This window comes from Babjeviella inositovora, assembly GCF_001661335.1.
Source record: "Babjeviella inositovora NRRL Y-12698 unplaced genomic scaffold BABINscaffold_2, whole genome shotgun sequence".
Classification (NCBI taxonomy): Eukaryota; Fungi; Ascomycota; class Pichiomycetes; order Serinales; genus Babjeviella; species Babjeviella inositovora.
The window spans coordinates 380,852-403,702 of NW_017566839.1; the positions used below are offsets into that span (position 1 = coordinate 380,852).

The window sequence follows — 22,851 nt, forward strand, 5'->3', positions numbered from 1 at the left end:
AGTGCGTAACTAACACCACATAGGAACTCGATTCTCTCGTCGGCCTTGCCATGCTCGGTGCTGCCACTTTCGTCTTTGCCTACTACACAACCTGGACCTTTATCTTGCCGTTTGTCAGTGAGACCCACTTCTTGAACCTGTTCTTCCTCCCACGTGAATGGGCGATCAGAATCCCAGTCTTCCTTTTGTTGGTGGCGACCTTGGGGGTCGGTACCTTTATCGGTAAGACCGTCATCAAGAGTGCCCAAAAGGAGAAGGCCAAGAAGAAGAACTGAAGTCCTGTGTATGTGCTTGAGGAGGGTCTTCTACGCCTGGGGACTCCGTTGCAGATTTAGCACACGAAATGTATAACTACGATTAATAACCGATACTGTAATACCCCTAGGAGTGGAGCCAAAGCGGTGTATAATGATGAGACGAGATTACATCTCAAATCCATCAGTATGTAATCTCTGATATTAAATGGTTTAGGTGGAGTGAATGCCATTGGAACGATTCTTTGTAATATGTGTTCCCAACTAGCTCGATGTCTGATTTGTACGAATAGGCATATGGATGGTGTGCATAATAGAGAAAGGTCTGATGGTTCCACAAAAGTATTGCCACAATACTCAAGATTCATTTGATGCTAGTTGAAAATTCGTTATAAAAAGCCTTTTAATTTTGATATGGAGGCCATCATTGTCTGGCCATGGCGTAATACGGCAGGCACGAATGCAAGACAATACCCCACTCAGATCAGGCCCGACATAAATTAGCCATTCATACACCAGTGTTTGGAAACTAATTATACTCTAACGACCTCAACGATCTTGACAATCCCAACAACCCCAACTCCTTTCAAAATAAGATAATTCAAAAATAGGCACTTCGAAATTATATTCCTTGAAGTAATGTCGCAGCACAGAACACATGCCGCTGGTTTTCAGTTATGTTTAGCGTCAACCAGGTCATGAACCCATGAATACGCCGCACCATACCAGATAATTGAATTGCCTGAGTTCATAATTTTGTGGTCATTTTTCCCTGGTTTCCACTTCCTTAACAACAAAACACATTTTACGGTGTGCGGCGTATTGTACCTATGATGTAATCGGGTCGTGTGTGGCCGGGCGCTGGGCGCCTGGAAAAGTAACTCGAGTCAAATCCTTGATTCATGGTACGACGTCACAGATCACCATCTTTAAACCCGACCAGTCGTCAGGAAACGGTACAACACAAGTGTGCCTTCCCCATTAGAGCATCCTTGCATAGCACTACTTCCGTCTTACCCAGAAGTCTACCGGCGAGATCAAAGACCTCCCATCAAGTTCATTGGCACGGCTTGAACCACGTTTCTTAAATAGCACTGCCAGGCATCGTCCAAACTAGTAAACCGTTCTACCCCATCCTGTAAGGACCCCCATTGATCTCTATCTTCTAGGACGCATTCTACCCCTCATACTCAATCGCATCTCTCGGAAGTCTAGTCTCAGGATACGCTTCACCCACCGAATCTCTTATCGTGTCCTCAGAAGATCTCAGGACAGACCTTCCTTAGGTACCATCCGTCTCCTCTCTTGCCTCGAGCTCATTGCTCACACACACTCGCTATGTCCCGCAAACGGGCTGTCAAGGACTACCAGTTCGGTAACTGCATTGGTGAAGGCTCCTACTCCAAAGTCTACTCTGCGGTAGACCTTCACAACCGCAAAACCTACGCGGTCAAGGTTCTCTCCAAAAAGCACATCGTCAAGGAGAAAAAGATTAAGTATGTCAATATTGAAAAACATACGCTCAACCGTCTTGGAAACCACCCCGGGATCGTTCAGCTCTACTACACGTTCCAGGACGACGCATCGCTCTACTTCGTGATTGACTTTGCCGAGTACGGTGAGCTCTTAACGATCATCCGCAAGTATGGTTCGCTCAATGAACACATCACGCGCTTCTACATGGCGCAGATCCTCGACGCGGTGGAGTTTATGCACTCCAAGGGCGTGATCCACCGCGATCTCAAGCCGGAAAACATCTTGGTCAACCACCACTTGCGCTTGATGATCACCGACTTTGGCGCAGCCAAGCTCGTCGGTGCGGACACGGACGCGGACGTGATTGCACCGGACACAACCATCCCGGGTGACGAGTCGCCGCGCGCGTCGTCGTTTGTGGGCACAGCCGAGTACGTCTCACCCGAGCTCCTTCGTCACAACCAGGCCGGCTTCGAGTGCGATATCTGGGCCTTGGGTTGCATCTTGTACCAGTTTATCCTCGGCGTCCCGCCGTTCAAGGGTAAGACCGAATACCTTACCTTCGAGAAGATTATCCTGTTGGACTATGCGTTTCCGCCCGCGTTGTACGTGCCGCTGCGCATTAAGAGCCTCGTTGGCGGCTTGCTCCGCCTCGATCCGCTCGCGCGTTTGACCATTCCCGAGATTAAGCAGCACGAGTTCTTCCGCGGTGCCGATTGGGCAGACAAAAAGACGATATGGGGGACAAAGGTACCCAAGTTCGAGCCATACAACCCGCGCGTCTACCAGCGCGAGGAGCCGTCGCCCAAGAAGCCATTCCCTATCAAGCCTCCTCCAGGGGCCGCCAAGGCGACAAATAATAAGCTCCATGCGGCAATGATGGGGCTTGCTATTACCCCACCAGCGACGGCGGAGGGCAAACTAAGCCAAAATGGAACCCAAAGTGGTCAAAATGGGGCCAAAAGTGGTCAAAATGGGATCCAGGGTGGCCAGAATGGTCACCAAAACGGACAAAACGGGTCAGCTATTAACCAAAATTTGAATTTTTCTCCACAAAGTTTGCCTCCCACTCCAAAGCTGACCCCTGACTTCCCCCGCAAGCCGTTGCTCACACAGCAGCAGTCGGACCAGCAAATGATCAACAAAATCCTCCAGGAGAAGATGGTGATAAAGAAGACGGAGTTGCAGATGAGACAGAATGTAGCGCCTGCGATTGCTCCGATTCTGCTGTACCTGAACGGAAGCGGGATACCATCTGTAGGGATGGTGACGTCTAAGTCTAGCCTGAATCTCCAGGCGAAACTGCCACCGTACCCTGGATCGATCCACGGCGTCCGGCTGGTCAGTCAGATGATGGCGAAGCCTACAGTGAAGGCAAAGCCGCAACTAGTCCCTTCGTCACCCCAGCCGCCAACTCAGCCACCACCCCAGCCAAAAATTCCATATCCGCCAAAAATCCCATCTCAGCTGCCAGTTCTGCCAAGACAGCTCTCTCAGGGACAATCCCAGCCGCGGCAATCCGAAAATCTGATTCCCGGGGAAATCGCACGCAACTTACTCCCGGACGAGGCGATTCTCAAGCTCGACTTGATCAAGACATCAGAGTTGCCGTACTCGTACCAGACGGACGGGGGTCCCGCCACGCCCGTAACGCTTGATTCCTCTCTTGACGACACGGTGATCCAGGAGATCATTACCAAGAACCGGCGGCGCTTGGACTTTGTGGAACTGACGCGGATCCTCGTCATTACTAACCAAGCGCGCTTATTCTTACTCTACGTGGAGCAGAATACTATCGGCAACATCCAGGTGATCAACCTCACCAACAAGTATTACTCCATGTACGACTACGAATTCAACGACGACACCTGCACTGGCTACTTGATTCTTGAGCTGCTCCGCGACCGCAAGTTAATCTTTTTGAAGCCATACAGCCTGCATACAGCCGACCGTGAGGTGCTGGTACCATATCGCCGTGGTACGAGTGCGGGATGGGTCGAGTGCTTACTCCAGGCGAGGGAGCTCTTGACTGAGGAAGCCAAACCGCCAGCCAAACCCAGACCCACCACCCCGACGACAAATGCGCCGTTAGTGAACCCGCCGTCCACAACAAAGGTCATGCCGCGGCCTTCCTCCAAGGCCCCCGTCAAAAGGGTCGTTTCAGCGCCTGTAAAGAAGGCCGCAACCAAGCCAGCTGTTTCCACAAAGCCAGCTGTTGCCATAAAGCCAGTTGTTGCCGCAAAGCCAGTTACTGCAAAACCAGCAATTACAACAAAACCAACACCCAAGCTAGCACCAAAACCAGCGCCGAACTTTGCGGCTGCGGCTGCCATGAGTGCTGCCCGGTTAAGTAAGGCCAAAACTCAGAAGTAGTCATGGATACCCTCATCCTACTTGATCCAATAGATTGTTTCATCATGGTGCCAGTATCTGCATAATACACTATTGTATTTTATATGACATTGACCTATTATGTAGATTATAAAGCATGTGAGTTAGGGGGTTAGACTTAAATGAGTCGAAGGTTGCCGGTGTAGATCACGGGTTGACACTGGGAATGTATTCGATTTGCTATTGTGTTCTATCCTGGACCTATACAGGGTATAGCTAGAAACTACAACAACTTTGGATGGCTCTTTTTGTAGTTATACGGAATGTTATCGTTGCTGTGTGTATGGGCGAAGCTATTTACCAAAAGGCCGTACTCCAACCGATGCCATGAATATACATTGATTCATATCCACAGATGGTAATAGGCACCAATGAGCCATGTATCTGAATGCTGCTCTCATTTCCTCTTACAACCACACGCCACTCCTATAAGGAAGCGATGAAATAACCTTGTCGCACTACAATTAGTGTGCCGAAGCATGACTCGGGTCTCAAGAAAAGTTCAATGGGGTCACTTTCTATGTCAGAGGCCTGGAACAAAGCCCCAACTTCAGGCGTGACCTCTCTCCACCCTACTCCAGCACAATAAGCCAAGAATAAATTTGCTAGTTATACAGCTATTTCCTACGCCTAATAAAACTATACACATGTATGGGGGGGGGGGGGGGGGGGATAAATAAATATTAATATAAAAATATATTATCTTATAATTATAGCAGAAATATATACACGGGTCTACCATAAAACAAACGAGCACTATAGTGCTTCGGGAGAAAATACCGCACGCTTGAAGTGGGTTACCTTAGGTTCTGAAACCAATTTTCAACTATGGAGGGATGTACCCTTAGAGCTAAGCATTTTTCAAATACGCTTCAAACTGCTGCACAACCGCCTCATGGCTCTCAAAATGACACAACTCGGACATCATCTCCACACTTTTGCCGCACACAATTTTCTCGACGGCGCGCTCAGTGCTAATCCAGTTCTCCATCTTGACAACGTTCTCGTACTTTTCAGTTCTCTGTTTCACATAGTCCCGCTTGGCATATGGATCCTGCCTGAGATCAAACTCTGGGGCGTCAGTGGCGGCTGCAGCGCCTAACTCGTTTCTGATGGCGGCGGCCTCCCCCGCACAGAACTCAATGGCATCCACGCGGGCTTTCCACGCAGGAAACAAAATCTGGTGCTGGAATTCGGTGCATAAAGAGGCCTTTTCGGTGCCCCCAACCTTGTTGAATTTGACAATTCCGTTGATTCGCTGGCTCAAAACATCGTCAGTGGCGTATCTCGAGAAATAGAGGAAAGACCTCACACCCTTTGGCGAGAGGCAGAGTGCTCTAGTGAGATGCGGAGGTGGACTGGGGATATCTGGGAACTTGTCCTCCGGGGTGGCCCAAAGTTTAGTCATAGTGGATTGAATAGTGGTAAAAGAGTGGCGTTAGCTTATCGTGAGATCTTATGTGGGAGAAATATGCGGGATCCTTGCATTAACTGCACGTGATGTTGCTACCGACACCGGGGGTTCGGGCTACCGAAATAAATTAGCGGGCGGATATAGACTATAATCGTATAGGAGGATTAAAAAAAAATAATTTATCAAATTTTAAGGCTATTCGTGTTAAGACTAAGGTATGAAAGAGAGATAATCTATCAAGCTAATGCCTAGTCAGACAAAATGTAAAATTTCATCGTGTTTTACGGGTGTGCCCGACAGGGATTTCCAGGAACTCACAAGGTTTAACCACGATACCAGGCAAAGAAAATAAATTGTTACTTAGTGTCTCTGCATATATCATAACTAAATAAAAACATAACCTCCTTTATCTGTGCGTATTGTAACCCCCAAAGCTTTCTTCTGTATTAGCTCAGTGTTCTGACCATAGAGCAAGAGGCGACGTAGACCGTCTCTACATGGTGAGCCAAACACTTGCCATTGATAGCAATTGGGCCACTAGAGTAATATATATCTCTATACTAGAAATATTGAGCTGGCTTCCTCTTTCAGGCCTGAAGAGCCCACGGTTTCCGGCACAGGTCGTGTGCGTATTACCAGACCTGCAGATTACCACATAACTTCAATCGAGATTATCCACACGTCACACCCTCCTACACCCTGTCTTAAACCCACATGTCCCAGTTATCAGCCCTTACTCCTGGTGAATCCGCCGGGTTACTCCAAGGGATTGCGCAGTACCTTACCCTCACTCTGGACACAGTGCGTGCTGCGGCTGACGATGTTGCCCACACCGTCACCTTCCTATCGCTGCAAGCTGCCACCCAGGCTAGCCTCGACCTCGCAGAGACCAATCTGTTGGCAAAGATTTCCGCTGATTTGACGGATGACGAGGCATCTAGATTCCACTGGTTGATGTTACACGGTTGGAAGCTCTTCAACCAGCCGCGCAACCAGAGCGAGGCTGAGCTCCAGCAAGACTGCTTGCGTCAGCGCAACCAGCACCTCTACGCGCAGTTCGACTGCTACGGTCTCCTTCCATACGTTATTTCCCTTTTTTTGAGAGAATTAACGAGCGACGAAGCGGTGGCACGTGTGGCGGAGACGTTGCAGAGCTACTCTGTGAGCGTGAACGCGAGCCTCAATAACACGGTACCGCACTTGGATGCTTTTGCATTAGTGCATTCGTTTCGCACGATGTTCTGGCAGCAAGTTGCTGCTTTCCGTGTGCGTAATGGCCCGGTAAAGGCCGAAGCGTTGCTCCGGAAGGCAAATGAGGCCCAGGCGGCAAAGAAGGCGCACAGGGCGTTGGTGCTCTACACTGAGGCGCTCCATTGGGACCGCACGCCGCATATTTTAGCAAACCGTGCTGCCGTATTCACCTCCATGCGTGACTACAAGTCCGCGATCGATGACCTAGTGGAGGCCACCGCGCTCAACCCCGCGCACGTTGTCGCCTGGAGCCGATTGGGGTACGTGTACCTCGTCACAGGCGACTCTGTCAATGCCGTCACCGCGTACGTGAGTGCACTCCAGGCGTACGACTGCGTCTTGCTTCCGCTCGACGTTGCGGCACGGGGGTCTACCGTGCTCGCCGCCCACCGGATTGCGGTCCAAAAGGGGATGTTACCACAGTACATCCACCGTGTGCTTGATGCTTTGTGTGTAGCAGAGGACCGAGCCACTCAACAAGGCCACGATACTGCGGAAATTACTCTGGCAGTGGCGGAGCTTCGCGCCCGGCTCCGCCCGTCGGCCAACAGCGATGAAAGGGTGTCGCGTCTCAACCACAGGGCCCCTGTGACCTCGGATACGCCCGCCGTTGGCACGCCAGATTCTACATGGGCTGATACCGAACCACAGGATGACGAGGATATGATTGCAATCGATGTTGGCGTCGCGCCAGAAGCCTGGGGCGAGACGGGTCCGTTCTCCACGTTCACAACCACGACTGCGAACACCGGGCTGGGTCAGGACTTGGGGATGTTGATCCTGAACGCGATTACCAACGCCCAGGCGCAGTTTGGGATGATGCAGGGTGGCATTCCTGCCACGAGAAGCGCCAACACCACACCGGCGGTCATGGTGTCTGGTGCCGCTGGCCCTATCACCATGACAGTTCCAGCAGCTCCACCAGTCACCACACATGCCTCTGCTGTTTCTACTCCAACCACTGTTACGTCTACCAGCGTTGCCCCTGCCCCTGCCCCTGCCCCTGCCCCTGCCCCTCCAGCTCCCAGAACTATCGCTCCAAATTTTGGTGGTATGCCCGAACACGTGTTTAATAATCTTCCGGAACACGTGCGGACCCACCTCCAGAATGCGACGGCTGCGATGAACAATATTCGAAACATCGGTCAAAATGTGACCCAAACATGGACGACCCACAGCAATGCCAACAGAGCTGCTCAAAACCCAACGCCAGTGGGTAACCCAGCTCCCGCTCAAGTATCAGTGCCAAACCCTGCTCCACCCCCTGTGCCAGCTTCTGCTCCGATGATTCAGACCCCTCCTAACCCACACGGAGACGCGGAAGGCGATCCGGATCTTGATTTAGACTAATTACCTAGCACGATATTACAGACATAATCGATTGACATCAAGCTATCGAGAGTTTTTTTTAGTGTAGGCGTTTTAAGGAAGCCAGTTGCAGCTGGTCGTAAATAATAGTGATTTTTACGGGCATACAGGGTCTTAGACATTGCTTGATACTGGGGGTAAGAACACGCTAATACCACACCAACAATTGGAAACAAAAACGCAAAACTAGATAATGATAGAGCTAAGCAATGGAAGGTAGAGTTTATGGTCAATCAAACCGAGTCCCAACTTAAACCGAGTCCCAGCTTAAACCGAGCCCCAGCTTAAAGCTGCACCAGTTCTAGACACCTGCAGTCAACCCACCTTATATACCTTTTCAACAGCGAGGCTACAAGAACCACTACAATTATTATTACCGATAGTTTAGTTTACAGAGATTTCCATCCCAAACCAATTAGCTAATTAGAACCACCACTGTCCATACAGGCCTTCCCAGCCTCACCACACCTTCGTTATATTCTCGCATCTACGACATTCCGAATTTGCTCTTGAACGCTCCCTTGACGATCGCGTCATTGGCTTCGTCGGCCTTCTGAGAGGCAAGCGCGCCGGCGGTGTTGAGGCGTTCGTTCACGGTATCAATGCCCGACTGCACACTGCGGACGAGACCGTTGAAGTTACGCGTGGCGGCGGCGGAGTAAGCGTTCTTGCGCTCGTAGTTTCCGACCTGCTCGTATTCCTGTGTCTCGCGTGGGGCATAGATCGCTGTCCCCGCCACGATCTTGTCGCCCAATTCGACCTCGAGAATGGTTCCTTTGCGGCGCTTCGGGCCGCCCATAGCCTCGTTCAACTGGTCGCGGGTGAGCGGCTTGCTGCCACGGGCGTACGACATCACGTTCATCGTCGGGCGCGGCGGCAAGTACATCTTGCGATTAAACAATACGTCAGGTGGGTACGTATGCTGGGTAATGCCTTTGCCCAAGATGCTCACCAAAGCCACGGAGGTGGCGCTCTTGCGGAGCACCACGTCGCCGCAAGGTAAAACTGTCACATTGTACGCAGCATCCGCAGCGCTCACGCCAAACGGTAAACTCAGGGTCTGGAGGTCCCTGAGCTCCGGCACCGACAACACGCGCACCGAGTCCACGAGAGTAAGTACGACGGCGGTGCGCGGTGTATAGGTCGGGTTCGCGGGGTCACGCGAGAGATCTACGTGCACCGTAACGGTCCCACACCCCAAGACCCGCACATCGAAGCTCCGCTGTGCAACTTTGGTCTTGAGGCCCCTCAACACCCGGACGGACCTGCTAGAGGCGACAATGATCATTGGGGGTACCACCACACCGGCGCCGAGCGTCTCGAAGTGCTTGAGCAACGCCGCGGCGGACTCGCCGGTTTCGGCGTTGAGTGTGGTGATGCTGTGGATGGCAGAGCCCTCGGACAGAGCCAGCCCGACAAATCTTGCCATGTACCGCCCCTCTCTGTCCGGCAAGATCTTGAACGCAAACAAGCCACCGGGGGCGGTGCCCACATAGCAGAGAATGGACGAATAAGTGTCGTCTTCGTGTTGCATTATGGAGAATTCTACCGCCGTGACGGCCCCTCGGTCACCATACTTGCCAATGTTTTTGTCGAAGATGACAGCTGGGCCTCGGTTGTCGATGATTATCAACTGGCCGGACTCGTATCCCACTGCAATCAAACCGATACCGCTGTGCTTTAGAGCGGTGACAACCCCGGGGCGCTGGAAGTAGTGTGTCGGTAAGAGCCCCTCCTTCACATTGGGGTACCGCTGCACCAAGTCACACATGCTGTGCTCATTAACCACAAGCTTGCGCATGGTGTCGACACTGCCCCAGGCCGCAGCGGCAGAGTAGCGCACATTGCGGCCGAACTTGAGCATCGCAACACCGCTGCCCATGGCGACAGACATTTCGGCAACGTCCGTTGCGTAGGAGACACGTGAAATGGCCACGTGGGTCGCAATACCCTGCAACACATCGCCCAAATTGGTCTCAAGCACAGCCGTCTCGTCGATCTCACCGTAGCTGGCGTCCCAAAGACGCACGCTGCCATTGGCGTGGCCCGTGATCATTACAGAGCGCATACCATAGAGGCGCACGGGGCGCTTGGTGGGGAGTCCACCCTGTAAGATCTGAGCAGAGCGCTGCGCTTTTAAGGCCGCAGATACCATGTTCAACCAGGCATTGCGCTCGATCTCGGTCGCAGCGATGCACGTGCTGGCAGGGAGGAGGTACGTCAAGTCGGGCGGGAGTTTGCACGCACGCGTGTCCGAGCCCCACGTGTCGCAGTCCATGAGCTGGAGTTGACCGTCATCCTGCAAGACAAGCAAGTGTGACGGGTTATGAGAGCCATTGAAGTGGGGCGACAGGCGTGGCAAGGGGAGGAAGTCAATGATCTGCGACGTCGTGTGGAGCGGGATCTGCTTGTGGGACGCGGGATGCGCGTAGTACTCGGCCATCTTTTCGTAGGACGTGATGGAGTACGTGGGTGCGGCACCAAAGTGCATTACGGTAAGCGAGTGGACGCCTCCGTCAAAGTTTATCTCGCCACCAAGCATCACTAACGACGTCACATCCGGATTCTCACCCGTGATCCAGCACACCTTGATGATGGGGGTCTGCTCCACTACGGGGCACGTGAGTCGGGTAGTTGCGCGGTCCACATAGGTGTCGTACAAAGTGCGCGCCTGGAGAAGCTGGCCCGAGACCGCGTCCCAGAAGACAAGGGAGTTGTCTTCGTAGAAGGACACGATGTTAAGGCCGTTGGGGTGCCATAAGGCGTTGGTGACGGTTGGGTTCCGCGTTCCGTCACGGTCGCCGCCGCCAGGGGCCCCCGCGGGGATCGCATATGCAAACGTCTGCTTGACTTCTTCGGTCGCAACGGAGTAGATATGGACCGCGTCCGTGGTTGCAACTAACAACGTGCCGAGCTCGCGCGGGTGCCACTTCAATGACACAATGCGGCCGCGCGGGTGCGTCAAGTTTGCAATCTTAAAAGGCGCCAAGCTAAACCGGTCCACGTCGAACGCCACCACTATCCCGGTCGCAAGTCCCAAGAGGAGCCAGTCCAACGAGGGGTCTGACTCCACGCTGATAATGGCGGCGGCCGCTTTATAGTTTGAAAGGAGTTTCTTTGACTCGAGCGAGTATACCAAGATCGTATCCTCTGAATCGATCGCCACGAGATACACCCCCTTTACAAATTTGAGCGTGATCACGGGGTTGGGGGTGGGCGTCTCGAGTGTGACCGCCACTTGATGTTGACCGTAGACATGGATCTGGCCTGCGGAGGTCGAAACTGCAAGCAAGCTTTGCACTGGGTCAAAGCCCATTCCGTCAATGAGCCCGTCGACTCCGTAGCGTGCGAGGTCGTCGAGCTGGAACGAGGCGGAGGAGAGCTTGTCGGAGAGATCCGTCTGTCTTACGGTTTTGATGGCATTGGTCACGGAGCTGACAGATTTAATCGCAGAGGGAACAGAGAGCTTATCTGTTTTCGTTTTGAATTTGTTGAACATGGCAAAGGAGTTGCTGGAGTTGAGTGATGAGGGCGTTTGGTAGGTGCTCGTTTTGCTTAGCGTTAAGTATAAATGAGCGCCGAAACGGACTGACCATTCACGTGACATGATTGAAGGCGGGTGACTAGAAACACTCTTTAAGTTCTGTAGCTATTTTAATACCATATGATTGCATTTTTTTCTATACTTTTTTGGAACTACAAAATATTAGTAACCAAGCACAATGATACCTTTTATAGTCTCATTATACGCACCATATTGGTAGGTCTTGCAGCTATCCCAGTATACTACGTCGTATGGTTCGGCATGCGTCTATACGGTCCTAGTTGTAACATGAAGGGAGAGATTGTGAATAGGGCAGTTACTTTTTCTGGATATCTGGTAAAGGGTCATGACGGTGAATATGATCTTGACTCCTGGTTAATATTTGCGCTGGATTAAATAACTGGGTTATGCTTGAGTAGGGCGCAATGCTTATGCTTGAGAGGTCTTGGTCCGGCTGACCAAACTTCTGAACTTGTCGCCAATCTCCTTGCTGAACGAATTTGACCGTTTCTCTTTCTTTGGAAATAGCGGTGGCTCAAACGATGGGGTAGGCGCCGGCAAGATTACCAGCGCGGCAAGTGCTGGCGGGGCTATTGGTTGCAGAGGCTGCGGCGGGGAGGGCAAGAACTGCTCATTAAACCTGAGAAACACAAGCTTATCCTCCTCTGTTTTGAACTTGAATGTGGCAAAATTGTGTTCCTTCAATTGGGCAACGTTCGGACGAGCACTGGGATCTTTGACTAACGTATACTGGAGGAACTCGCGGAAGGCATCGTAGAAATATACTACCCGGCGGTGCGCATCCAATACTAACTGTTTGGGCGGTTCGTTGTACCACTGGAGGTTGTCCTTTGTGATTGACTTGAATAACTGGTACTCGTTATCGCCATTGAAGGGCAAGGATTTGAAGAAAAGACAGTAGAGGGTGACCCCTAGGGCCCAGACGTCCATCCGCACCCCCGTTTTCTTAGGCGACTGGAGGAGTTTCGTGGGGGAAGCCTCCTCTCGTTGTTGTTTCATCGTCTGTTCATCAGTGAAGTCGTACTCATCGTTGACGAATTGGCATAGTTCGGGGGCAAAGAACGCGGGCGTGCCCACAGTTCGGAATATCTCTCTGAGCAAAGCCCTTTTGTCTGGTGCCGCACTATTTGATTCATTTTCATTTTTAAGGAGCAAGCTTACACCAAAATCGCCAATCTTCACGTTTCCATGTACATCTATGAGCAAATTCGACGGCTTAATGTCCCTGTGAATGATGTTGAGGCCGTGGAGATACTCAATTCCCTGGAGAAGATCCTTGGTGACCTTGTGTATTTTCAACACTTGTGTGATCAAGTCGTCTTTGGGGGCGATTGTGGCGCGGTGTGCTGGCGTCCATTTGAGCTCGCCGTTGCTGCAGTAGTCTAGCACCATGTATATCTTTGGCATTTTTGGATCATCCACAACCTGGAGCAAGTTGATGATGTTGGGATGCCGCACATGGTTCTGTCCACACTTCACCATGATTTCGATCTCGCGCCGAATCTTCTCAGGAGTTGTCGTGTCCACGCCTTTAGAATGTGAGTAGAAGAGCTGGCGCTTGTCAATACGGTTCACAGACTTGATGGCGACAAGTTTGGGGTTCGTCAGACTTCGTGGAGTGTCCAGCACCGGTGAGGCGGCAGAAATGTCTTCTCCAAGTAAAACCTTCCCGAACTGGCCTGTGCCCAACTTGCTAATAATCCTGTAATGGTTTAACACCCGGTACGTCCGCCCGTCAATGTCTTGCTCTTTGATCTCTGCATGCTCTACCAAGCTCATTTTGGGAAAGGGGGGTGCAAAAGGCTCTATAGCTATGGAGTAAGCTTCAAGAAATGATTTCAGCTTTTGAGCTATGTTTATAGACACGGCTGATGACTGCCATGGCTCAAGCCTTAGATGAACTTACACTTGAGATTGGACTAGGCACTACCCATGTGGAACAGCTTAATGTACATTTACGTCATCTCCGAAACGAAATTTATAATATTTCACGTTCAGGGATTAGACTAACTCCAGCAACTAAAATAATAGACCAATATTTATTCCTTTATATCTTTTTTTTACCTGCTACTGTAGTGTATCTTTATGGCTGATTTAGTGCGATAGATCGTGTAGCGGAGGCGGACTTGTCAGTGGCATGTGCTTGACTAAATAAACTCGGTGGAATGCCCGGCCGTTATAAAAATAAGCTAATTGTGGACTCCCACCATGGAATTTTACTTTTAAAAAAAGAAAAAAAAAACAATCGAGGATAGGGCAAGTCCTCTTAGCCCATTGTAAAGGTCCTGAGGACATTTTGTCCGCATGCCCGTAAATGAGGCTACGTGCATATGAATCTGAGACATCGAGATGAAAATATACGAATAGTATACCTTTACGGCTGGAATTCTTTAGAGCACCCCGCTTCAAGCCACCTGTGCTACACTCTCTTCCACTTACCCATTATAACTAACTGCAACAACCGCGTATTCATTAATCAATCTAGTGTACAATTATCCTAGGCTTTACAACTGAGACTTGACCCAGCCTTCCAAACCACCCTTGACAATAATCTCCTGCAAGTTCGTACCTAATTCACCAACCTTCTCTTGTAAAACAACGGCCCCGGTGTCATCCCTAACAATGACTTGGGCCTTGGTGACGTCCCATTTCAAGGTCCAGCCGGTTCTTCTGGTCAACTGAGCTGGCGCATCGGCGTACTTGGCTCTTAACATACCCACCAAGGTTGGAATCTCCAAGGTCAACAACGCGTTGTTGATGGAGTTTCTCGAGAAAATGTTACCGAAGGAGCCCGCCACCACGAGTTTCATGTCTCGCGCCAAGATGCACGTGGCAGCCTGTTCACGCGAGGAGCCGGTCCCGAAGTTGAACCCTGAGATGATAATGTCACCCGCCTTGGTCTTGCTGCCGAACTCAGAATCATAATTCTCCATACACACCTCGGCCATTTTTTCGCGCGAGACATCGTCTTGGTAGGTATACTTTCCCGGGTAGATCCCGTCTGTGTTGATGTTGTCAGCATCACACAAGATTAATTCTCCTTCGATGGAGGCCGGGAAGCCTTCCAAGACTTCAATAGAACCGCCTACGGCAGTAGCTCCGCCCTGAGGTTTTGCATTGTTGGTAACGGTTTTGCGGATTGCCGGAGCACCGCCCACTGGACCGCCGCCAATTTCCTCTGGGCCGGCAATCTTTCCTAACACGGCAGAGGCAGCAACAACCTCTGGAGAAGCCAAGTAGGCAAGGGCATCCTTGGAGCCCATACGACCCTTGAAGTTTCTGTTGGTGGCAGAAATACCCACCTCACCGTCTTTCAAAAGGCCGGCACCGAGTCCGATACACGGACCGCAGCCAGCTGGCAATGGGATGGCACCGGCGTCGAGGATGGTCTTCCAGGCTCCACTGGCCTCGGCATCTCTCTGGACATTGGCGGATGCAGCAGCGACGTAGAACTCCACACCTGGGGCAACCTTGTGACCCTTCAACACATCAGCAGCAGCCTTGATATCGGACAAACGCGAATTCGTACAGGAGACAAGGTAGGCCTTGTCAATCTTGATGTCCTTGCCGGATAACTGATTCAAGGAGGTGGAAACCTTGACGGAATTTGGCCCGGAGATGTACGGAGACAAGGAGTCCAAGTCGATGGTCAACTTCTTCGCGTAGTACGCGTCGCTATCGGCCGCAGACTTGTTGTCGATCAAGTTCTGGATAGTTTGGGCGTTGACTCGTGGATGCGGCTGTGGTAACTTGGAAATGCGCTCCTGGTACCACTGGATTAAGGTGGAGTCTACTGGGAACAAACCAGAGAGTGCACCCCACTCGGTAGTCATGTTGGCGATGGTTAATCTGTAGTCGACTGGAAGCTCGTGCAAGAACTCGCCGGTGAATTCAATCGCGTGATTCAAGACCTCATCGTTGTTGAAGACACCGCATAACGCGACAATGACGTCCTTACCAGTGACGCCCTTGGGCAACTTCCCCTTTAACTCGACCTGCGCCACGGGCGGAATCTGCCACCAGGTCTGACCCGTAGCCCAGATCGATGCGGCATCGGTACGTACAATTGGTGTCCCGAGCGAACCGATCCCACCGTAGGTGTTGGAGTGAGAATCGGAGGCAACGGAGAGGTTGAGCGGGAAAGCGTAGCCCTGTTCAATCATGATCTGGTGGCCAATACCGGTTCCTGCGGGGTAAAAGTCAATACCGTGCTCCTTGGCAAAATTCTTGATATTTTCATACTTTTCCAAGTTCTTGTCGGTCTTGTTTTGGACGTCGTGGTCCAAGGTGCACACGATCTGGCGGTTGTCCTTTACGGTCTTGGCGCCCAACCCCATGAACTTGAGTGCCACCGGCCATGAATTATCGTGGGACATGCAATGTGCCGGTCTGATAGAGACGTAGTCGCCGGAAAACACCTGCTTACCGGCGGGCAAGTCGACGGCGTAGCGCTGCACAATCTTCTCGGTCAAGTTTTGGCCCTGCAATGCGAACGAAGAGCTCGAAAAGAGCCTCTTGGATGTGAGCTGCCTGGCAGAGAACATGCGGGACATTATGGATAATAAATAACGGGTGGAGGAAAGGAAATGAGAAAGATGAGAGAAACAGTGGTAGATAAATAGTGAAAAGTCTCGCAGGATTTTCTGACCATCAAGCCGCAAATGATTGGTAGCGTGTAGAGCGCTTAAGCAAGTCCGGTACAGAGACCACGCAAGTGTGAATCACCAGAAGCATGCAGGATGCGGAGATCAGATAGACCTAGTAGTGGTCTCGGTGGGTACGCCGTCGGTTGAGGTGAATGCGTTCGTAGCCAAACCTCCGTGATTTGCGTTGTCAGGCTTGTATGATGTGGAGGTGGTACAACCACTGTTGAAGCTGGGCGGTGAATACTGGTGCAGCCTTATCAGTTCAGAGGGCGTCCGTACACCAGGTTTGCGGGGACAACCTACAGCGAGCGCTCGGCACTGGTTGCCGGAGCACATAGGGACAAGATAGGGTGACTCTTCAGGACTGAGCCACAGCCAAAAGGAGCGACCTAATAGCCTGTGAGGATCACGGGGGAGGGAAGTGTTAGTTCATAGCGGGTATCTAGGAGATTAAACAAAGAATTGAATAGTTGGTTGTTATTTATCATATCGGGGGATAATACTACTTGGGCGTCATGCGTAGATCACTGAGTAATAGCTTGTATTTAGACATTTGCGCTATTGTCTCGTTGAATCGCGTGCAAGAATGCTTCATTATCCTCCTTACGCCCTTTTGAGTGAATATGACCAACATAGATACAAATCGACCATCGAAATTAATATATAGCAGTTATTATAGGTTCAGCAGAGCTCTGCGATGGGTTAGGACAGTTTCTCCGGAAAATGGCCCTTGATAGTTTTTGCCAATAATTCGGTATTTTGGAGAAGTTCTCTCAAGCTTCAAACTTCTATTTTTTTTTGGATATCGCGTTGGTAGAACCGCTCAGTTATCAAAGTTTGTCTGATTTAAAATCATTCTCCCTGAAGTACGCAGAATGATCCTGATTGTAACCGGTAATTAAATTTTAGCCTAGTACTAACTGCAAACAGAATCCAAAAGCTGTCGTGAAAGGTGTCCATATTGGATCTTTATCAAGTTACGGTTTCTACAGACATTCTTACTGATACATTGATTAAAAGCGGTTCCGGTGCACTTCGCTAAGAAACTTATTTGGTGTAGCGTTTTTCGGCCTCCTTCCAGTTGATGACATTCCAGATGGCCTTGAAGTAGTCAACCTTGACGTTCTGGTACTGCAAGTAGTAGGCATGCTCCCAGGCGTCAATGGCAACCAATGGAACGTATGGGCCGGTGACAGTGTCCTGGTTGTATCTCTGTACAACCTCAATCGCGCCGTTCTCGGTGTTCTTGACGATGAAGGCCCAGCCAGAGCCCTGGATACCGGCCAATTTGGTGTTGGTCAATGAGATTAAGCTGTCGAGCGAGCCGTACTGTTGCTTGATGGCAAGACCTAAGGCGGAATCGGTAGCTGGCACCTCACCACCACCGTTCTTTGGAGCAGCCAAATTCTTCCAGAACAAGTTGTGGTTGAGGAATCCACCACCGTGGAATTTGATGTGCTGCTGCAACTCAATGGTCTTCTTGACGTCACCAGCGTGCTTTGCCTCGGCAAGCTGTTCAATCGCGGTGTTGTACCCGTTGACGTAGGTCTGGTGGTGCTTGGTGTAGTGCAATTCGTTGATCTGGCCGGAAATGTATGGCTCCAAGTCGCCGAAGTCAAAGTCCAAGTCTGGAAGGACAATCTTGGTCCTGACCATACTTGGGACGGTCTTGAAGCTGCGGATAGCAGTGTTACGGAAAGGGGCGGCGAGCATTGTGTGTGGTAATAGTGGAATTGGGTGAATTGAAAAGAAGGAGGGAGTTACTTATATAGGAAGCCACAGCAATTCCCGACGCGGAAAAGATTTTAGAGCCAGCGGCACACGTGATAGGCCCGGGGTCGGCAATGGGGGCACTCCAGGGGGCAGGCGCATATTAGTAATCGATGTGGGGATACATCATCGCACTGTCGATATTATATTGCCGCGATTGCTCCTTCGGATTTATTCAGCAATCGTCATTGTTGACGAAGGGAGATGCAATATGATTCTAAGGGTACCTAAGTTCTGTGGCATCTAAATTATATCTTCCACACTTGTAGTTAGCAAGGTCTGTGTGTTATGGTGCTTACACACAGTGCGTCACTGACGTCTTTCGGCTTGCCTAGACCCTTCCCCTTATCCAGAATGGCATAATACAGTTATCCTTATGGTTTATAATAATCTTCTCTTGATCGTATATCTGCCGCATGAAGCAGCCAACGAAAACCTTGGTCATTAACCTCTTCGATACATGGATTTGGCCAACACAATCAGATTGTCAACTTATAGGTAGCAACTGAAGGAAAGGGATAATGGAGTGGAATTTGTATAAACTTTCGGCATAACAGGGCAACTGAGTATTCTTGGTGTACAGTGGTGTCAGCGATTTAACTAGATTTATGAGGTATTTACAGGGCAAAGTGGAATTGCTGAACGCGAATTTGAGTACTTGGACAGGTCTAGCCGAGGGTTCCCTATAACACAAATCAACATCACCAGCCTGGTACACAGTACAACCTCTTACCAATTATTGATAGTTGGTAGTGTCCCAATTTTCTCTCCCCACCAACCGTACTTCTCATTACCATTTTAGTATATGGAAAATTACTCCCGCTGCTTATATTAAAAGCTTTTTCGGATATCTTTACGCATCGTCGTATCTTGTTGACGTCCTTGTGGCGGAGCCGCCACCCCAGCCACATGTGCGCACACGACTTTTCATTTTTCTAGATCTTTCCACGCTAGAATTACCCGCCAGCTTCAGCATTAGATAAAACCCTGCGAACCCACCCCTCAACTTCAGATCTCACAACTAGCACCTACACATACAATGGTTGTGAATAATCCAAACAACTGGCACTGGGTCGACAAGAACTGCATCGACTGGACACGCAGGTATTTTGACGAGAAGTTACTCCACGTGAGCGCGCAGGGCGCTGATTCCGTCGCCATCAGCAAAGTTTCCTCCGTTGAAGGTGACGTAGAGGTTTGCCAGCGCAAGGGGAAGGTTATTTCCCTATTCGACATTAAGTTGGTTTTGGGGCTTGCGGGAACGCTCAGCGATGGAACCCCAGTCGAAGGGTCCATCACTGTCCCGGAAATCGCCTACGACTCCGAAGAATCCGACTTGCAGTTCGGGGTTTCCGTTTACAACGAGTCTTCATCCAACGAACACATCAAGGACTTGGTCAAAAAGGAAATGGTTCCGCAGTTGAGAAAGTTGTTGATTGCGTTTGGCAGAGACTTGATCACAGCCCACGGCAGCGACATTCAGGCCCCAGAGAGCCAGGTCAAGTCGAAGCTCACGTTGCAGAACCAAAAGGCGACCCCTGTAGTTACACCAGCTAATTCTGCTGCAGTTCTGACTGCCACATCGGCCAAACCAGTGGCTGCATCGTCGTCAGTGCCAAAGTACAACACTTCCACCTTGCACTTTGAGCCGGTCTTTAACACCACCGCGGAACAGCTCTATATCACATTGTTAGAACCAAGCAGAGTCGCTGCATGGACACGTGCCCCGCCTAACATTCAACCGGTGGAGGGGTCCGATTACAACTTGTTTGGGGGCAATATCTCCGGGAAGGTGGTCAAGCTTGTGCAGAACGAGACCGTTAATATGACTTGGAGACTCAGCTCGTGGAAGCAAGACCACTACGCTGACTTGGAAATCGATTTACGCCAGGGTGAATCCGATACCAAGATGGTTGTCAAATTCCTGGGGATCCCAGTCGGGCAGGAAGACGCTGTTCAGAATAACTTCAACGAGTACTACATCAAGGCGATCAAGATCACTTTTGGCTTTGGTGCTGTGTTGTAAGGTGAACTAGGAGAGTATTTACAGATCCGTCAATATAGAAGTGTACAAGACGAGAAATCGTAACTGTAGAGGGACTATACGCTCACTTATGCGTGGCTAAGAGGGAATATTGGCGTATCACAGTTCGCATAAGCGTTTTATCCCGCTGTATCTTGTCTTCGGCAGGTGCATAGATCCCCGTCCTAGGTTAGTTACCAGGTTTTAGGCCCACTCTAGTTATCTGATCTCCGTCTCCAAGCACCTTTTTTGCCATTATTCATCTCAATATTGTAATGCTATCAATACTCCTAAAGGTTTTTGTACTGCTTCGATTCTCACCTGTAGACTCGGATATGCACCTTTGCTGCATCCAACGATGTAATTGCGCCTGACTTCCCTCTTCTAGATTCCAAACCGCGCTTAGCTACGACACTAATGGAAGTATCCAATCCTTTCAATATACCTCTACAGGTACGTCACCCCGCACGGTATTCTCACCTTGGATCTCTCTATGCGCCTACTGCCCACACGGCAGCTCTCTGCGGCTCGGTCCGAGTCACAGCTTCTAGCCTGCATGGTGAGCGATTTTCAAACCTTTTGCTTCTCCAGATTTTGCCTGCCTCCTTGCCTGTATGTTTCAGAAACGGTCACTTTTCCAATAGAGTCAAAATAGCCTCCTTTAAGGATCATTAAACGGTCTCTATATCGACTTATCTTCATTTATACCAGCTTTTATCATGTCAGCCATCGAAGCCGCGCAGAAGTTTGTTAACTTTGTCAACGTCTCGCCAACGCCGTACCACGCGGTCAACAACATCAAGCTCGCGCTCCTCCACGACGGATTCACGGAGCTTTCGGAACGCACCGGCTGGAACGCTGCGTTGAAGCCGGGTCAGAAATACTTTGTCACGCGTAACAATTCGTCCATCATTGCGTTCACTGTCGGGGGTGAATACGTCGCCGGGAACGGGATCGCGGTTGTGGGTGCGCACACCGACTCGCCGACCTTGCGTTTGAAGCCAGTTTCCAAGAAATCTAGCGAGGGTTTCATCCAGGTGGGTGTAGAATGTTACGGTGGTGGGTTGTGGCACACCTGGTTCGACAGAGATTTGTCTGTCGCTGGGCGGGTCTTTATCAGCGACAAACAGGGCAACTACGTGGGCAAGTTGGTGAAGATAGACAAACCGATCTTGCGTATTCCTACGTTAGCCATCCACTTGAGCAAGGAGAGAGAAAAGTTCGAGTTCAACAAGGAGGCCAAATTGGTGCCAATTGCCGGCCAGCAGCACATCAAGGCCGAACAGAATGACCACGAGCACTCCTCTTGCGGTGCCAAACCAACGGAGGAACAGTTTTCGTCGATTAAGGCCACGGTAGAGAGACACAACGAAGGGCTTCTTGAGCTCCTTGCGACAGAACTCGATGTGGCGGTGTCCCAGATCGAGGACTTTGAGCTTGTGTTGTACGACCACCAAAAGTCAACCCTCGGGGGTCTCCACGACGAGTTCATCTTCTCCCCACGTTTGGACAACTTGACTTCCTGCTTCTGTGCTACCGAGGGCCTTCTCGCGTCCACCAAGACCTTGGACACCGATGCGGGCATTTCGATGATCGCCTTGTTCGACCACGAGGAAATTGGGTCCTCTTCTGCCCAGGGCGCCGACGGGACCTTCCTTCCAGACGTGCTCGCGCGCTTGACCGCGTTTGACTTTGCCACCGGTGCCGCGGGGAACTTCAAGGAACAGGCGTTGTCCAAGTCGTTCCTCCTCTCGTCCGACCAGGCCCACGGTGTGCACCCGAACTATGCGGACATCCACGAAGCTCAGAACAAGCCGCAGTTGAACCGTGGACCAGTTATTAAGATCAACGCCAACCAGCGCTATGCCACCAACTCCGCCGGGATTGTGCTTATCAAGCAAATGGCCACCGCCGCGGAGGTGCCATTGCAGTTGTTTGTGGTACGCAACGACTCGCCGTGCGGATCCACCATCGGGCCAATTTTGGCGAGCAAATTGGGTATGACCACGTTGGATTTGGGGAACCCGCAATTGTCGATGCACTCCATTAGAGAGACCGGCGGAACGTTTGACGTGGAGAGATTGACCAAGTTGTTTGGGGCGTACTTCGGAATGTATGCGGAGTTGGAACCGAAGGTGTTGGTTGATGGGGTGTAATATTCACCGGTTACAGCCTGTGGAGTTTTATCAGTAGAGTATTTTAACTGTCTATGAGTTCTGTCCTGTTGATGTAAGACTAAGGGGCCTATCTCCCCTGGCGACCGGGTCTGTCCATGCGTTGGGTCAGTATTGGTAGACAGAGAGCAAACAATCTCTGATTATTTACTGAGAGTTTGCCTGTCAAGTTCTTTAATGGTTTTCTGTTGTTTTGTTTGTGTATACGTGTTGTGGGTTCGCGCTATGAGTTAACGTTGTTCACAGCTTAGAGGATATGCATGTGCATATGCAGGGCTAGAAGTTAAATATAATATGAAAACAAGCCAAGTCTCTCAAGATATTGGAATAACTAGAATGTGGAGGAAATTTGGAAAAAAAAAGAGCAAACAAGCTGAACGGAGATCTGTGTTATTCTAATAGGAATGTTAGGAGGAGCATCAGCCAAACGTGGTGCTTATTCTGTAGCAGCAAAATAAGGCTTGCCACAGAAGAACATGATAGGGTCCGGAAAGATACATGGTGATAGCCAACTTCTTT

At 50.6% G+C, this 22,851-nt stretch overlaps 11 protein-coding genes across 11 annotated transcripts; 5 read left to right on the plus strand and 6 right to left on the minus strand.

Annotated features, from left to right (window-relative positions):
- Window positions 1–29: 29 nt before the first annotated feature.
- On the plus strand, window positions 30–266 carry DPM2 (Dpm2p; the record flags this gene model as incomplete). Its single annotated transcript, XM_019131281.1, has 1 exon — window positions 30–266. A coding segment is annotated over one exon (237 nt), but the record flags the coding sequence as incomplete, so codon positions are not given.
- A 912-nt stretch (window positions 267–1,178) lies between these two features.
- Window positions 1,179–4,535, plus strand: PKH3 (protein kinase). The gene has a single exon (XM_019126804.1). It carries the CDS (start codon window positions 1,593–1,595, stop codon window positions 4,101–4,103), a length of 2,511 nt encoding a protein of 836 aa, XP_018986899.1. The 5' UTR covers window positions 1,179–1,592; the 3' UTR covers window positions 4,104–4,535.
- A 300-nt stretch (window positions 4,536–4,835) lies between these two features.
- On the minus strand, window positions 4,836–5,680 carry BABINDRAFT_159846 (uncharacterized protein). Its single transcript, XM_019127916.1, has one exon. The coding sequence runs from the start codon at window positions 5,527–5,529 to the stop codon at window positions 4,972–4,974; it is 558 nt and encodes a 185-aa protein (XP_018986900.1). The 5' UTR covers window positions 5,530–5,680; the 3' UTR covers window positions 4,836–4,971.
- Window positions 5,681–6,457: 777 nt separating this feature from the next.
- Window positions 6,458–8,179, plus strand: BABINDRAFT_159847 (tetratricopeptide repeat protein). The gene is given in 2 exon segments (XM_019127917.1): window positions 6,458–7,777; window positions 7,796–8,179. 2 exon segments carry the CDS (start codon window positions 6,490–6,492, stop codon window positions 8,134–8,136), a joined length of 1,629 nt encoding a protein of 542 aa, XP_018986901.1. The 5' UTR covers window positions 6,458–6,489; the 3' UTR covers window positions 8,137–8,179.
- A 462-nt stretch (window positions 8,180–8,641) lies between these two features.
- Window positions 8,642–11,761, minus strand: SRO77 (putative Rab GTPase-binding protein; the record flags this gene model as incomplete). The annotated part of the gene is made up of 1 exon (XM_019132391.1): window positions 8,642–11,761. The coding sequence occupies one exon, from the start codon at window positions 11,759–11,761 to the stop codon at window positions 8,642–8,644; it is 3,120 nt and encodes a 1,039-aa protein (XP_018986902.1).
- A 65-nt stretch (window positions 11,762–11,826) lies between these two features.
- Window positions 11,827–13,566, minus strand: BABINDRAFT_159848 (serine/threonine-protein kinase). Its single transcript, XM_019127918.1, has one exon. It carries the CDS (start codon window positions 13,496–13,498, stop codon window positions 12,128–12,130), a length of 1,371 nt encoding a protein of 456 aa, XP_018986903.1. The 5' UTR covers window positions 13,499–13,566; the 3' UTR covers window positions 11,827–12,127.
- A 533-nt stretch (window positions 13,567–14,099) lies between these two features.
- On the minus strand, window positions 14,100–16,318 carry LYS4 (homoaconitate hydratase). Its single transcript, XM_019127919.1, has one exon. The coding sequence runs from the start codon at window positions 16,270–16,272 to the stop codon at window positions 14,224–14,226; it is 2,049 nt and encodes a 682-aa protein (XP_018986904.1). The 5' UTR covers window positions 16,273–16,318; the 3' UTR covers window positions 14,100–14,223.
- Window positions 16,319–16,369: 51 nt separating this feature from the next.
- On the minus strand, window positions 16,370–16,816 carry BABINDRAFT_108994 (uncharacterized protein). Its single transcript, XM_019126806.1, has one exon. It carries the CDS (start codon window positions 16,699–16,701, stop codon window positions 16,468–16,470), a length of 234 nt encoding a protein of 77 aa, XP_018986905.1. The 5' UTR covers window positions 16,702–16,816; the 3' UTR covers window positions 16,370–16,467.
- A 575-nt stretch (window positions 16,817–17,391) lies between these two features.
- On the minus strand, window positions 17,392–18,304 carry BABINDRAFT_159850 (superoxide dismutase). The gene has a single exon (XM_019127920.1). It carries the CDS (start codon window positions 18,076–18,078, stop codon window positions 17,413–17,415), a length of 666 nt encoding a protein of 221 aa, XP_018986906.1. The 5' UTR covers window positions 18,079–18,304; the 3' UTR covers window positions 17,392–17,412.
- An 870-nt stretch (window positions 18,305–19,174) lies between these two features.
- Window positions 19,175–20,161, plus strand: AHA1 (Aha1p; the record flags this gene model as incomplete). Its single annotated transcript, XM_019131567.1, has 1 exon — window positions 19,175–20,161. One exon carries the CDS (start codon window positions 19,175–19,177, stop codon window positions 20,159–20,161), a length of 987 nt encoding a protein of 328 aa, XP_018986907.1.
- A 584-nt stretch (window positions 20,162–20,745) lies between these two features.
- BABINDRAFT_159852 (aspartyl aminopeptidase) lies at window positions 20,746–22,642 on the plus strand. Its single transcript, XM_019127921.1, has one exon. The coding sequence runs from the start codon at window positions 20,878–20,880 to the stop codon at window positions 22,312–22,314; it is 1,437 nt and encodes a 478-aa protein (XP_018986908.1). The 5' UTR covers window positions 20,746–20,877; the 3' UTR covers window positions 22,315–22,642.
- The last annotated feature ends 209 nt before the right edge of the window (window positions 22,643–22,851 follow it).